The 16,163-nt window shown below is 45.7% G+C and overlaps 1 protein-coding gene across 1 annotated transcript in view; it reads left to right on the forward strand.

Annotated features, from left to right (window-relative positions):
- The window catches only part of BFSP2 (beaded filament structural protein 2), a 43,344-nt gene extending 28,871 nt beyond the window's left edge, over nucleotides 1–14,473 (forward strand). The window contains exons 5-6 of the mRNA XM_016224312.2: nucleotides 10,470–10,601; nucleotides 14,249–14,473. Of these exons, the coding sequence (XP_016079798.2) occupies nucleotides 10,470–10,601; nucleotides 14,249–14,473 (357 nt within the window). The remainder of the gene's footprint in view (nucleotides 1–10,469; nucleotides 10,602–14,248) is intronic.
- Nucleotides 14,474–16,163: the final 1,690 nt, after the last annotated feature.

Raw genomic sequence — 16,163 nt, forward strand, 5'->3', positions numbered from 1 at the left:
GGCTAGGGTGAGATACACTCTCCAATCTGCAACCAACAGACCTTGAAAAGGCCCTGGAGTGGGGGTGGGGGGACACTGTAGGACTGCCCTCATTCACCTGTTTCCTAGATTCATATGCTGAGATGCTTCCATTCTGTAGAGTGACAAACAATAGAGAACCCTAAATGCAAGTTGCTCCACCCTGACCTTGGTCGGATTACAGTCTCAGTGCCCTTCATCCCTACAATTTTTGTGGAATTTACAGGTGCACAGAAATCACCCCATCAATCATTGTTAAAATATATAAAATTCAAAAATAAAATTGATAAGCTGGTGAGGGCATTTGTGCTGGCCAGGTCTTTGACATTTTTTCTGCTGGTTCAATTCTCACAACAGCCTCAGAAGCAAGAACTATTGTTATTGGAGGGAAGAGAGGTGAGAGTTTCTAGTTTCTCTGCAGCCAGGCTATTTCCACTAAGTTTTTCTTTCACAGCGGCAACCATTTCAAAGGTCTTTTATCATCAACAGAAAAATGATGTTTTAGGAAACCAATGATACTTTCAAGAATATTGTGCAGTTGTTGCCTTTCATGTCATTGTCAGTCCGTTGTGATCAATATAATCAAACGCTTCTTCCAACTGACCTTTTCCTTACAATGTGGGATCCTCCTGGAAGCAGGGCCACCCTGCAGGCCATGGGCTTCCAAAATTTCTGAACAAAGCTGCTTATGGTTCAAAAGATTGACCTGTGTCATTTCAGTTTGCCCACTGATAGGACTGGTCCCCCCCCCCCCAAGGTAATGAGGTATATTCATTTTTCATTGCTTTGAAACCAATTACTGCAAACTTAGTGGCTTAAAACAACTCAGAGATTGTCTCACAGTTTCCGTGATCAGGAATCCAGGGGTGACTTAACTGGGTCTCATCTCAGGGTCTCACTACGCTGCAATCAAAGTATCAGCCAGGCTGCATTCTCATCTTCTGAGCCCACTCAGGCAGTTGGCAGATTCAGCTCCTTGCAGTTGCAGGACTGAGGCCCTCAGCTCCTAGAGGCCACCCTTCTCCATTGTCAGCTCACAACAGGACAGTATGTTCCTCCAAGGCCAGCAGAAAAGCTCCACCCTTTGAAAGCTTTAATCCTATTAAGTCAGCCCAACCCAGGATATTGTCTTCCTTTTAATCAACTCAGAATTAACTGATTTGGGGCCTTAATTACATCTGCAAAATCCCCTGGCCCTTGTCATATCATGTGACCTAATCACGAGCGTAACACCTGGAAGCAGAGATCACAGAGGTCATCTCAGATTCCTGCCCACTGCATCGGGTCACCCAGAACTGCAGCAGAGGAAAAAGACTGCCCCCCTCCCAAGTCTTGCCACCTTGCCTCCTCGGCCAGGTGGACAGCATGGCCTCCAGCCTGCCTCCGGCAGGGGCGCCCAGGTCCTCTCTTCCTTGTGTAGTTTCTCGGCCTAGACACTGAGACCTCGGCTCCCTCGCCCTACGCCTGGCCTGCAGCCAGCTCCCAGCAAGGAAGGCTCCTGTTTGCTTTCTTAACCTCCCCCTGGGGTCTCCCTTCCCTGGGAAGAGCTCTACACCCTCATTCCCAGAAACCTCATCTCTGTCCCCCTTTCGCTGCACTGGAGGCTGTGTACAATAACCAAAGGCCTATTCGATGACCAGCACAAGCTGGTGTGGCGTGAGGCACCGCTGAGAGAGAACTCGGGCCCCTTTTGATCGCCCCTCGGGGCCAGGAACCCCAGAACACCACTGCTGTCCTCTCTGACCACAGGTCAGCGCTTGCCGCAGATCAGCTGAAGGCATTTGTGGTCAGGATGAAGCAGCCAGGATGACTGATTGTGGAGACGGTTAAGAATGAAGGGGGGGGGGGGCCAAGCTGAGATTAACTGCGAGGTTTCTAGTTATTGATAGTCTTTGAACTGGAAGAGACATTAGCGGTTGACCAGAGCAGCGCCCTCTAATCGACATTTCTGGTTAATGGAAATGTCCTATAATCTGTGCAGCAGTCCAGTATGGTAGCTGCTGGCCACATGTGGTTATTGAGCCCTTGAAATGTGCCTAATACAACTGCATTTTTAATTTTATTTCATTTTTAATTGAAAGCATGTGGCTAGTGGCTACCATATTGGACAGCAGAGGACAGTCTAGATTTAACCATGATGAACCTTGGATGACATGTCCCCATGTCAGCCACACTCACAAACATATAATAAGCCCTGTGAGGACAAACATTTTATATAGGCTGCTGTGTCAGTGCCTTTTCTTTGCTCTTCACTGGCTCCAGGCTACAAGATGCCAAATGTGGTATTGCCTTGATGGCCAACTCAAGAGTTCCTTCCAAGGAGAAGAGAGAGAGCAGAACCCCTGAGAGCACCTGTAATCTAGGGGTCTCTGTGACTTGCTGAGTTGGCTATACGCAATAATGGCTCTTCGGTGAAATAAGCCGTGGCTGATTCTGGTGTGCTCACAGCCAGCACTAAAGGGGCATCACCTGGCATCCACACACCTCATAGTATGTACAGAATGAGCTTGGCAAAGGGGTCCCAGCTTGCCTTTATTTTTTTTATTTACTTTTATTTCATTGAAGCATTTTTAAATATATAATACCTTAATTTGATTCAAAATGTACAAAATGATAAACAGTGAAAAGTGTCATCCAGCCCATGTCTCAGCCACCCAGCTCTTTTCTATGACCCATCAATGTTATATTTTTTCTTATGTGTCCTTTTAGAGATATTTTATACATATACAAGGTCATATGTATACAGGCATTGGCTCTCTGTTTTTTTACACAAATAGTAGTGTTCAGAACATACTGCTTTTTTGTAAGGTTTTTTAAACTGACATGTAGAGAGAGAGGAAGGAAGAGGGAAAGAGAAAAACATCAATCAGCTGCCTCCTGCACACCCCCTACTGGAGATCAAGCCCGCAGCCCCGGCATGCACACTGACGGGGAATCGAACCAGCAACCTTTTGGTGCATGGGATATGCCCAAACAACTGAACATACTGCTTTTTAGCTGTATGATATTGTATCACAGGGCATAGCAAACTATGGCACACAAGCCAAATCTGCCTCACTACCTATTTTTTGCAAATAAAGTTTTATTGAGACATAGCCATGCTCATTTATTTCCTTATTGTCTATGGCTGCATTTGCACACCATCAGAGCTGAATAGCTACATCGGAGATCATGTGGTCTGATAAACCTAAAAGATTTACTACCTGGGCCCTTACAGAAAAAGTTGCCAACCCCTGTTCTAGCTAACATATCCCAAGATTTATTTTAACATGTGCCCTGTTGATGAATATTTAAGTGCTTCTCATCTTTAGCTATTATAAATAAGACTAGACACTAACTTCGTATGTCCTTCATTTCCCAATACAGAAATATATCTGTTGGATAAATTCGTAGACATGCAATTGCTGGGAGAGAAATTGTGTGCATTGGTAATTTTGATAAATATTGCCAAATTACCCTCTATAAAGGTGTTACAATTTACATTCTCATCTGAAATGTTTGAGAGTGCCCATTGCCCCACACCCTCATCAATACTGTGGGTTCTCACACTCGGTGAGCTTTTGTCAATATTATAGGTAAAAAAATGGTCTTTCGGTGTAGCTTTATTTTGCATTTCTCATTCTGAGAAAGATAGAACATCTTTTTATGTGCTGAACTTCATCCATATTTGCTTTGTGTGTACTATCAGATCATATCTTTTGCCCATTTTTATTAGATCTTGGACTTTTTATTACTGCTTTGTAGTGGCTCTTTGTATAGGAGAGAAATTAGTCCTCTCTGTGTGATATAAGTTGCAAATATGTTCCCAACTTGTCACTGTCTTTTTACTTAATTTATGGTAGTTCCAGCTAGCTTTCAAAACACATTGTTAGCCAATAAAGAAGGATTATTATAGGAGACAGGTAGGCCAGGCTATGGCTCCTGCAGCCGCTTGCTATAATAGTGTATCCCAGCTGGTGCAACTGGGGCAGAGCTGGGGGCAGTCAGAGTAGTTGTTAAAAGGGACAAAGAAGAGACGGTCTCATTGAAGCAGGTGCTGCCTGTCTTTGCCTGTCTGTTACCCTACCCAGCACAGCCATACACGGTGCAGAAGGCACTCCCAGGCCCTAACCTTCTGTGTTATGTTCGCAAACCCACAACTGGTCAACCACCAATATTTGAATAACTGTCTATGTAGGTGATCACCCAACACTACCATCTCCTCCTCATACCGTTTACCAAGGAATCTTCACTCACAGACACGTTCCATTGTCAAGCACAAACCAGGTGCCAAGTCCTGCTCTTGGTGGTGTGGACACAAAGTCTCCAGTTTTTAAGAATGCCCATCCCTGGCCACCCGATTCTACTTGTCTCAAAGCTATCTTAGATATTTCTTACTAGTAGCTCTTTCTCATAAGAAGTGTAGGGACCTGAATTCTAAAATAAGAAATTGGCAAAAATGAAACAACCCAAATCCCTGAGACATTAAGGTAGTGAGGTTCGTATTAAACACTTTAAGGAGTTTCTGGAAGAGACAAAGCAGAGGAGTCACCTTTTTCTTAGGAACAGTATGATCTCAATGAACCAGAGCAAAAATACTACCATTTGGACATCTGTAGTAATTACTTTAAGAAGAAAAATATCCTTTTGTCTTCAGAATGACACTCACTGCTGAGCCTCTCCTGCTGCTCTCATCAACTGGGTGTGCTTGCTCCTGACCAAGGGGACAGCCAGTCCACAGAGCCATGTGCTCCTCCAGGTGTTTCCTTTGGCATCTACAACCGAGGCTGGGAATTGGTCCTACACCCCAAAGAGAGCAGTGTCAACAGCCAGGCAGTTCTTGTGTAAATTCAAGGAGAAACTTGGCCTAGCCTAGCCAGGCCAGCTCTTCTGCCAATGCTGAAGTTTCACCATGTGAGAAATACCCTTCTTTTTAATTGCTGCTAAGGAGAACCCATGTCCCTGGTAAAAACTGGATGGCATTCAGACTTCTCCCAAATAAAGTCTGCATCTGGCTGGGTTAGGTCAGGGGTATGTGTGCTGCCTGTTAAGAGCTATCCTTAGTTAAATAACATTTATACGACACCGAATGATTGTAAAGGGACTTATAATTGTTTAACAATGAGAGCTAATCCTCCTAATGAAAAGGAGATGTGATTTAATTCAATTCCTGGTAGAGCTTCCTCTTCATTGGTCTCTAGCATTTGCCTGGCACACACCATAGACCTTCAATAAGCGTTGTTGAGCATGTGCTGGGTATAAAAAACCATGTTAGGTCGCCAGAGAGGATAGAGGGGTGACTAAGAAGTCATCCCTGCCCACAGGGTACCCACAATCTAATGTGAAGATTGGTTAGGATGGAGGTGGGAGGCAATGGCTAGAAAGACCATCTCCCACACAGCAGAAAGGGATGTGCCAGGAAAGCAGTGTTGGAAAGCATGTATGGAGCACTTTCCAAGTGCCAGACAGTGAGCTAAGTACTTGACAGGCATGTTCTCATTTAATCTTCCCAATCTGAAATAGTGCTGTAATTTATCCATTTCACAGAGGAGGAAACGGAGGCACAGAGAGGTTAAGTAACTTACCCAAGATCACATAGTTAGAAAGTAGCAGAGCTATAATTCAAACTATACTTTCTTACTGTTGATGTAAAAACATCCAAACCTATAGAAAAATTTTATAAGAGTTCATTTGAAACAAACTGAGGACATGCCGGGAGGCAAGATCTCAATGGACTGAGAGAGTGCTCTGGAAAATGGCAGTGTTGTAGTTCTTTTTATGCATTTGGAATCCAAGGAGGGAAGGAAGGAAGATTACATGAAATCCATTGGTGTTAGGTCAAGGAGGCGGGAGAGAGCCAGACAGGAAAATCTCTGTGATTGGATAAAAAGTAAAATGGAGAGATACTTCTTTTACATGGGTTAGTGCAGGAGAGTTAACATTGAGCATTCACTGAAATAGGGATGGTATACAGGGGCAAGAAGACCATGTGCTCACCTGTGGGTGGTTAGCTTCCGAGGGGTTCTGGAAAAGAGCATTGCTTTGGCATCTCAAAGGACTGTTAACCTAAATGAACAAGAACAATGGACAGGGCTCAGAACAAAAATAAAACTTTTACTAAGGAAGTTACAGGCCTAGGGTGTGACTACCCACCATGACCTGCCCAGTTAGGAATTCATGATCAACTCATCCTGAATGTGAGGTTACTTTCGGTCACTGAGCCTGTCGGATTCACTACATACGCCCTCCCCCAGTCGACACTCCTAACTGCCAGGCTGACCTGGACAGATCACAGGAAGTGGGAAACCATGATTCACTCTGTTTTTTAAAAATAAGCAAATGCCCCATCAGAGTGGCTCCGTTGGCTGAGCACTGTCCCAGGCACCAGAAGATTGCTGGTTTGCTTCCCGGTCAGGGCACATACCTGGGTTGTGGTTTGGTCCCGTCGGGGCATGTACGGGAGGCAACCAGTCAATGTTTCTCTCTCATATCGAAGTTTCTGTCTCTCTTTTTCTCTGTCAGCATGTCCTCAGGTGAGGATTAAAATAACAAAAAAAGAATGAGCTAGTGACATCTTATGAAATGTGAAGTTGGGAGGCCTCTGTCCTGAGGGTCTAAACGGTTATGCCGGCCTCTGTGAGGATCTTTCTAAGCCAAGGCTCTGTGCCCTCCTTGTGGGGTAAGATTCCTCTGTGATACAAGATTGGGACCCAGGTATCTATCTCCTCAGGGGTCCGTTGCTTCCCCTTTCTCCATGATAATGAATGTAATGAGGTTAGCATGCTCCTCAGAGGCCTAGATGCTTAGAGCAAAGCAGTTAGTTTGTACTCTGAAGCACAGAGTAGCTGTTTTTTCACCCATTGCAAAAACCGGAGAGCTTGAGTGACTTGCTGAAACCAGCACAGCAACTGCTCGGGGAAAGGCAGAATACACACATTTTAACCCCTGCACGCTCAGCCTGGATACACATGTTGCTAAGCACACACCTGCCTCGTGGCCCTCCATGCTCTGCCTCCTCCTAAGCTCTCCCTCCCCCCTTGGACTACACTGCGGCATTTCTTCCAACTCCAGGTCATTGCCAAGGATGTTTTGGGGAGTGGCAATGCTAATCAGCAAAGTGGGTTGGGTTTGGAGATGGCTCTTTCCCCTCCATTTGGAGACTCTCAGACATGCACTACATTCTGACATACTCAAAAGCATGCTGCTTTTCTTCTCTTCCATCCTTCATGCGCAACACAAAAATTTAATTTAAAATTTTTTTAATTTGAAAAGTTTTACCATATTTCAAAATATCCACATGCTCTCCTGCCCCAGAAATATAGATGGAGTGCACCCACAGGCAGCCCAGCTCCTGCACAGTGGAGCCCAGATTTCAAGCTGGTTTGAAAGACTGGAGACCAACATAATTGAATCTCATTACACATCCAGCAACTGCACTAAGCAACAAAACACAATCCTGCCTTCCTATCCTCGGGGTCTAGAGTCACACACCTACTATTTGGTCTGCGAGGAGAAATCTGGAGACACTGGGTTGAAATGGAAACAGAAATAGAGTTATTGCAATAACTAGAAAACAAATCTAAAAAGCCATCACAGAAGACCATGTCATGCTTTTAGGTGAGTTCAAACACTTAACTGTTCCCAGGTGAAGTGCAAGTATGTAGTAAGCTGGTTTCAAAAGGTATGAGACATGATATAAAATGGCTCTGAAATTCATAGTGATCAAATTAATTTCTTTTTCTCTTTCAATCTTAACTAAACTATATAAGAAAGTCTCCTTTGGTGCTGGTAGGTCATTAACATGTCTCTGATACTTATTAATCTCACCTTTCAGCAAAGAGAAAGCATTTCTTACTTTGCTTTTCCATTTGCACCTATAATTTCAATGTGACTTGCTATTTCTTGCAAAACCCACCAATCACTTTTATAATTCTGTCATCAACAATCGTGTCATAAAATCCGACTACAGAAAAATGATTATTAATATCTTATTATGCAAAAAGTCACTTACATTAATGATGAATGAGGATAGCTCTGATGTGAATTTTGGTTGATATTTTCGTTGACCTTAATGAGTTCATTCATCAATGATGTAACTTCTTTACAAATCAGATAATAGTTTTCAAATATTGGAAGAATATTCCCTATAATTTTTGTGCCATTCCCAGTGCAACAGCTACAGACATGACCCACTTTTACGTTTATTCTGCATTATTAACATTTTCTGCATCCCTTTCTTAAGTCTAGACTCTAGACAGTAAATAAAATGGTAATCCAGTCTCTAATTTGTAGTGTTTGCCAATTTCCATGGTGTCAATACTCTCACCATGACTGATTTCAGACTACTAACTTGACATAAATGAACACAGAGTTGGGCAGGGCCACACCATTTGTTCCCACCACACATGTACCATCAGTGTAAATACCTCAATAGCATAGATAATGATAAAATGTAAAGAATTAGCAAGTGATGCGTTTTGAGTATTTATTACCATTTTTAATATAACATTTAATTGTGAGTTGATATGATTTAATTTTTAATAATGGCTGTGTTTAACAACCAGCTTACAAAACTCCTGAAAAGTCCACACTGGGCTCTTGTATGCTGTTAGGAGCTGGTTCCAGCTCACACTGCCCCAGCCACTCTGTGTAGCTGTGTTACCTGACTCCATGTGTCTGTCAGGACACCCCCTCTCCTGTCTCCCACCCACCCACACAGCCCATCTGGCCAGGCACCAACCCCAAGCAGAGAAGGAAAAACAGGGCTACTGATCACAGGAGGATTTGGCAGACAATGAGGATGTTTAGAGTGACCCACCTTCACTTTGGGAAGGACAACTCCAATTCCAGGGTGTTAAATTGATGGATTGGTGGAAGCGGCAACATTAAACTCTGGTTAAGAGCTCAGCTCTGGGGTCTGTTGCTGCACTTGAGTCCCGGCTCTGCCCCTCTTAGGTCGTTCGATCTTGAATAAATAACTCAATCTCTCTGAGCCTCACTTACAGACTCATGTATTGGCTAATACTACTTTTTACATACAGAAAACATATACAGCCAGTATTTGCACACTTTTAAGGTCCTGCGTGCATAACCCGATGGAAGCCGCAAGTGATTCGGGAGATAGTCATCATAAGATTATCATGCTCACTGATTGTCATCTGTATTCTATGGCAGGGACTGGGACTCAGAGAGGCTGAATGATGGCCCAGGGACACACAGCCAAGGATTCGAGCAGTCGGAGCTGGGCCCACGGCTTCTGTTCTCCTTCAGCTAATCCCAGGCCTTTAATGGGCGTTTTTCTTGAGCTCCTTACAGCCCTCAAACAGCAAGAACTAGAAGAAGTCCTACTGAGATAGGAGCCCTTTGACTTGGGGTTTCTTAGCCAGTCAATTAGATTCGACTATTTTTGCATACTTCTATAAATAAGTATTCATATGTAATAAAAATGGTTGATCCAAAAAGCCAGTAACCTAGGAGACAAAGCAGATTTTTCTCCTACATCACGGGCTTGGTGACATGCCATCAGACTCGAGTTGAAATTATAGATGAGGGTGATCTCTCGTTTTTTTCTCTTTTCCCCAGCAAAGGGAGGAGTAACAATGACCTGCTCCCCTGGATGTATGGGGAGGAATCATATGTCCATTTTGCTCAGGAAGAAGGGTCAAAACACAGACCTTCCCCTTGATAGTCACAACTGTGGCCAGACGTGTTTTGTCAAGGAAATGGGGACTGTCACATCCAGTCGGCTAACTGTTACAGGAAGATGGGGCAACTGGCACTGCCTTGCCATGCTGGAAGGGGTTACGAAGTCTCTGAAGGGCAAGATGGCAACATTCACCAGAATTACAAATGCCTGCCCTTTTGACTCAGCAATTCCACAACAGGAATTTACTCCCCAGAGATATCCTCATGTAGTCAAAATGAGGGATGTAGGTTATTTTTTGCACCATTGATTGTAACAGGCAGACTGGAAGCAACCTAAGTGTCCATCAGTGGGGGACTTCTAAATAATTACAGTACTTCCAAAGAAGGCAATACTACACAACCATCAAAAAGAATGTAATTTATGTATATATGCTGATATACTAGAATAACTTCTGAGATGTAGTAAGTATCAAAGCAAAGGGAATGATCGTGCATTTCTGGAATATTTCTGGAAGGAGGTATAAAAAACTGGAAATGAGAACTGAGTAATTAGGGCAGAGGAAGAAAAGGACTCTATATACTTTCTACCATATATTCTTTAGAAAATTTTTTGAATTTTATTTTATTTATATGCTTCATATGTTCAAGCTAAATGAATGTTTGTATACAAGCTGGTGTGGGTACCTATAGAAAAAGAGAAATTTTTAGGTCAAATAGCTGTTTCCTCTGAGTTAGAAGCAGTGGGGTGGTCATTAGAAAGGGTGAGAGGGAAGGATGGGTTCATGGTCTCCGCTCATCCTGCTCACCTGAGACCCCACTCTCCACAGCAACAGGCAGAGGTGGCCCCCTTGGCCCAGACCCAGGAGGAGAAGCTGGCTGCTGTCCTCAGAGTGGAGTTACACAACACTTCATGCCAGGTGCAGAGCCTCCAGGCTGAGACAGAATCCTTGCAGGCCCTGGTGAGTGGGCCAGGGAGAGACCTGGCATTTCTTGTTACAATTTTAACTCCCAACTGTTGAAATGTAGTCATACGGGTCACAGTGTGCCAGGGACTTCCATCTCACAGTGTGGGAGTTTGAGGCCCGAAAGGGTTATCTGATACGGAATCACAAGTGTAGTAGATACGTCGAGTGCCCGGCCCAGATCAGCTGCACCAGGCTGCTGCTGTGAATGTTGGCTACTCATGCCCACAGAGGCCCCTTCCCAGCTGCCCCTCCTCTCCAGAGAATTTTCCTCAGCCAAATAGAAGACACCTGCCCTTGGGAGGTCAGACCAGCCCACCTTCCCAGCCAATGACTGGCTCACAGCGGGATGTAAAAGTCCAGCTCACTTGCTTCAAAGTGGAACCAGCCCTGTGGTATAACTCACACTTCTGAGGCTCTGTGGGATCAGGCCGTAGCCAGACTCCAGCAGAGACCACCTCCTGGCTTAGCCCCTTTCCTATCCTGCTTTCCTTGCTCCCCCTTTTCCCAGGAGCAACCCCTTAATTATTTCATGTACCAGGATCCCTGTCTCAGGCTCTGCTTCTGGGGCACCCAACCTAAGACACCTGGTAAGCTCCTCAGGCTCACTGTGGTTTGTGGGCAGATCTCTCACATCATTAATTATTATTATTAATTAAAATGATTATTAATAATACAGCAATCCATCTCTGCTCTCTGGGATGGACTAAAGTTCTATTAGGTTGTCAAGCACAGCTCCTCCTAGATGCCCCTCCAGGGGCCACGTGTACCAATTCAAACCACAAGTGTGTTGGACACGCTGGGGTGCTTGAAGGGGTTGCTTCATGTAACCCTTGTGTAGCTGAGGTGGTCTGGAGGCCACTGAGGCCCAAGAAGCCCTCCTCTCCCATCAGCCTCTAGTCCTGGGGCTGATCCGATACCACTGTTGATGCCCCATAAACCTGCATCTCAATTTTGCCACCCAAATCAGCTCCATCATCAAACCACCAGCCCCACCTGCCACTGGAGCCAAGCCTGCCATGACGTTAGGTCAGGTACGTGTTCTAGTCGGTTCCCTTCAGGAGCACCTTTATCTCTGCCTGTTGCCAAGATCATCCTGTCACCCCCAGTTCCCTTCCTTCAAGTATCTTTGGTTCACTTGGTCCATTGTCCTCCGGCCAACAAGGTCACACGGTGCCCAGTCAGCTCAGGGAAGATGCTCAGTCTTCTTGCCACAACATGACATTTATTTTTTCATTGGTTGCTTCTTGTATGTGATCTGACTGGGGATTGAACCTGCAACCTTGGCGTATCAGGACAATGCTCTAACCAACTGAGCTACCCGACCAGGGCCATTGTTGCTCCACTTCTGTCCCACTAATCCTCTGATGGGATCTGGGTCAGAGCAAGAGTGTGTGAGTAAAGGATCTGAGGTGAGAAAAATCAGGAAACTACCCTTTAAAGCAATGCTACTTTCACTAAAAAAAAGGGAGGGGGGATGTCTAAAAGAGACGATATTATTTACTCAGAGGTATGTGAATGTTATGCTAATAAGTTTTATTCACCTGCCATAACGCTTGATAAATATCTAATGTTAGGACTGTTGCCTATCACATCTGTTGCTTTAGGCACAGTGAAGGGACTGCCATTTCTTCCCCAGATGTCCTTGTGGCTACTAAAATTGTCACTCTTTTGGCAACAGAAAGATCCAGGCAAAAGGTTGAGGGCATATCCTCAAGTAAACATCATCAAAAAAAAGCCCAGATGAATTTCTCCTCAGTGGCAGGTGGCCCATCACTCAGCACACATTCCACACACATGCACTGTGTGCCTACTATGTGCAAGGCCCTCCCTTAGACCCTGGGGAGGCAAATAGGCATTGGATGGTTCCTGTCCTCTACAAGCTCATAACTTGATTGGTAAAGAAAACCTGTGCACAAATGACTGAACAAAGCAGAGGGGCACTGTGTTCCCCAGAGCAGCTGCTCCCTACAGCTTCCATTCTTAGCAAGCCCCCAGATCACCCTCACCTCTGTCCCTCAGCAGATGCTCTCACCTGTATTATTCTGCAGATAAAATTAAGGTCCCCCAACAAGAGGTCTCTGGCTTCCCTTTCCCACTTCAAAATATCTCTAAAGCGTTATCCATCGCCTCTTTCCTTCAATAGACCCCACCTGAGTGGTAGGGGCAAGAGAGTGTCAAGGAAGACTTTCTGGGGTGGGAGGATGACCCCTGAGCTTGGACTTGGCAATGTGGACCCAGCCAGGTGAGATGCTGGAAGGAACAGAGAAGGATCTTGCAGGTGCAGGAAACAGCATGAACCCGATTTACTCAAAGACTAGATGTGTTCACCACTGTGGGGGTGGGGGAGTAAAGGTGGAAAGATGCTGGGCCAGTCGTGTGTGCCATGTTAGGGGCCCTGGAGAACTGGGGATGTGGCTAAAGCAGAAGAGATACAGGCCCAGATTTGGACTTTAGACAGAGCACCGTAGCTTCCATGTGGGGAATGCAGCACAAGGAGGAACTAGAGGCAGAAAGACAAGCTAAGAGGCCACTGATGTTCCCCTAGATGGGAGGTGATGTGCATCGATCCTGGGCACTGGCGGCTGGAGAAGATAGGACACAAATGTGAAAACTTTTCAGAATATACAAGGGGCAGGACTCAGTAATGATTGGATTTGGGAGGGAAGCAGGAAGACCAGGGCCATGTCCTTCCCCAGTTTCTAGTTCTCAGGAGGGAGCTCACCTGCTGAAGCACAGAATAGGAAACACCACCAGGTCCGAGGAGAAGCCAGTGGATCCATTTTGGACGCCTTGATTTGAGGTGCCCTGGACTGCACTTATTTCCAATAAGAAGTTCAGTGGTGGGTTGGTGCTTGGGGGAGAGAGGTCTGTGCTAGAAGGATTACCACAGGAGTCATTGGCAGACAGATGACTAAAATCATGAGTGTGGGACAGACCAACTAACACAGGCCCGGGAGGCACAGCTCAGAGAGAAATGGGCTCAGGATTGGGGAGGTGGGGATCCCACAGAGCAGGGGCAGCCGGAGGAAGAGGGATTAGCCAAAATGAGCACCTAAAACACTAAAGAAAAAACTGCTGAGTATACAGAGGCCAGAGACGTTCATTCTAACTCTGGCTCTGGGAAAGAGTGTAGAGGGGACAGCATTTTAGCTGAGCGCTGGGTGGGGTTTCAGCAGTGGAGGGGAAAGGGCCGCCAGGGGTGAGAAAACCTGAGCGAAAAGGCCCAGAGATGGCTCAGGGGAGCAAGAGTTCTTTGAAGAAACACCTGCAAACTGCGTGTGTGTGTGTGTGTGTGTGTGTGCGCGTGTGTGTGAATTTCGCATTTTTCCTCTTATTTTCTCACTCATCTCTCATTCATTTATATCTCATCTCTCTCCCTCCCCTCCATTCCCCTCCACATCCCCCCCCAACCACATTCCCCCCACCACCCCCATCAGAAGGGTCAGTGAATTAGACTAAACAGGAGTCTGACCTCCTGAGGAGGCTTCATTATTCCCCACCAAGCCTAAGCCTTGCAAGGTCCGTGTTCTTGAAGAAAGGACAGACCAGGCCAAGGCCAGCCCCTCCCACTGCTCTGTGCGCCTCCCTCTCCGAGGGCCCCCCCGCCGGCCTTGAGTCTGGCCATGTTCGCTCTCCTGTAGAAACGAGGCCTGGAGGACACCCTGCAGGACGCCAGGCACTGGCACGACCTGGAGCTGCAGAGCCTGGGCGCGGTGGTCAGCAGGCTGCAGGCGGAGCTCCGGGAGGCGCGCGCCGACGCCGAGCAGCAGCTGCGGGCTCGGGAGCACCTGCTGGCTCGCAGGTGCCAGCTGCAGAGGGACGTGGCCTCCTACCACGCCCTGCTGGACAGGGAGGCGAGCCGGTGAGTCTCTTTTCTTACTTAGCATTAAAGGAACACAACTCATCGGTTTAAAAAATTTCTTTTCAAACACTATGGAAGTAATTAAGATAGATGAAACCCCTCCCACGCTCCCCAAAACACCCACACACTCCCACTCCCATAGCCTAGCTCTGTCCTTCCAGGATTTTTCTATCCATACGTACATATATGCACAAATATAGAGACAAATATATATTATAAATATGCATGTATACATATATGTGTGTACCCCTGTTTATAACCATATAAGCAGATATACACATACACACATAGACATACCTAAGTGTTCAGACGTACCTAGTGCAGCAGGTTCTCCAATAAGGTTGTTGAGTTCATCATCGTTTCATTATGATGAGGTGCCACAGGAATTTAACACCTTTTTATATCAGTTATTCTGCAGTACAATGGGTTTCATTTTACACCCTTCCCTCATAGTTCCCAGAACCTATTGACAATGTCACGTGAGAACTTACTGTACATACATGGTATCTGTTAGGAATGTTTCCAGCTGCATGCAATGGAGCCTAATTAATGGGCCTATAGACCGATGCACCTGAAATGTAATGTGCACCCAAAACACCCAAACCCTGGGCATCTTTTTAAAATGCAGATTCTGCTTCAGTAGGTCTGGGCTGGGGCCTGAGATTCTTCATTTCTAACAAACCCTCAGGCAAGGCCTATACGGCTGGCCCACAGACCACACTGTGAACAGCAGGAGCATAAGCCACGTTTATCTAAGAGTTCCAGAAACGAGGTGATCTAGGCTTCTCAATGGTTCCATTAAGGTCCCAAGCTCTTTTCGTGGTTCTGATATGCCATTGCCGATATATTGGCTTTTTGTCTTCATCTTTGTCACCCGTGGTTGCCAAATGCCTGCCGCAGCTCCAGACATTATGTTCTCATTCATGACAAGGAGGGGGAAGGAAGAGACGGCAGCAAGAAGGCCTTTCCCTGGGTAAGGCCTTTCCCTTCTTTATCAGTCAGTGAAGGAAAAATGTTTTGAGAAGCCCTCCAGTGGTCTTCCTGATATCTCGTTGACCAGAACCTGTTCGCATGACCATACCCACCTGCAAGGGGTGCTGGGAAAGCAACTTTTTAACTTTTCCAGCCTCCGTACTGGAGAGAGGCAAGGGGTAAGAATCACATATATATGTCTAAGTATGTATATGTGTGTATGCATGTGCATATGTGCATAGATACATACATGCAGTCTTTTTTAACGGGTAAGGATTCCAGGAGCATATGCATGAGTCTTGGGACTAGTTCCTGGCCAGCTCTTTAAGGAAATGCAAGCCTTTATTTTATCATCATTCTATATCTTCATATCTCCCTCCCAGGTCCTTCTGTGGCATGCATTGAATAAGGAATAGAATATCTGTTCTAAGAGATAACTTAGCAATTATATAGCCCAACCTCCATCAAAAATGCAAAGGCCCAGAGCAGAAAAGGGGTTTTCTGTGATCACAGGGGCGGTGGAGGCAGAGCTGGGGCTGGTGTCAGGCCTCCCGGCTCTCTCCAACGCGCTCTGTAACATCCCTTTCTTCAGAAAGCCAGAGGGCCACAGGGAAGCAACCTAACCCTTCCTCCTTTCAAGTGGAAAACGTGTCATCCAGCTCCTTTCCAACTGTCTTTTTATTGATTCGATTTCTGTTCATTATGAAGTCTAGATGTTTCTC

The sequence above is a fragment of the Miniopterus natalensis genome, chromosome 15 (genome assembly GCF_054644295.1).
Source record: "Miniopterus natalensis isolate mMinNat1 chromosome 15, mMinNat1.hap1, whole genome shotgun sequence".
Taxonomy (NCBI): domain Eukaryota; kingdom Metazoa; phylum Chordata; class Mammalia; order Chiroptera; family Miniopteridae; genus Miniopterus; species Miniopterus natalensis.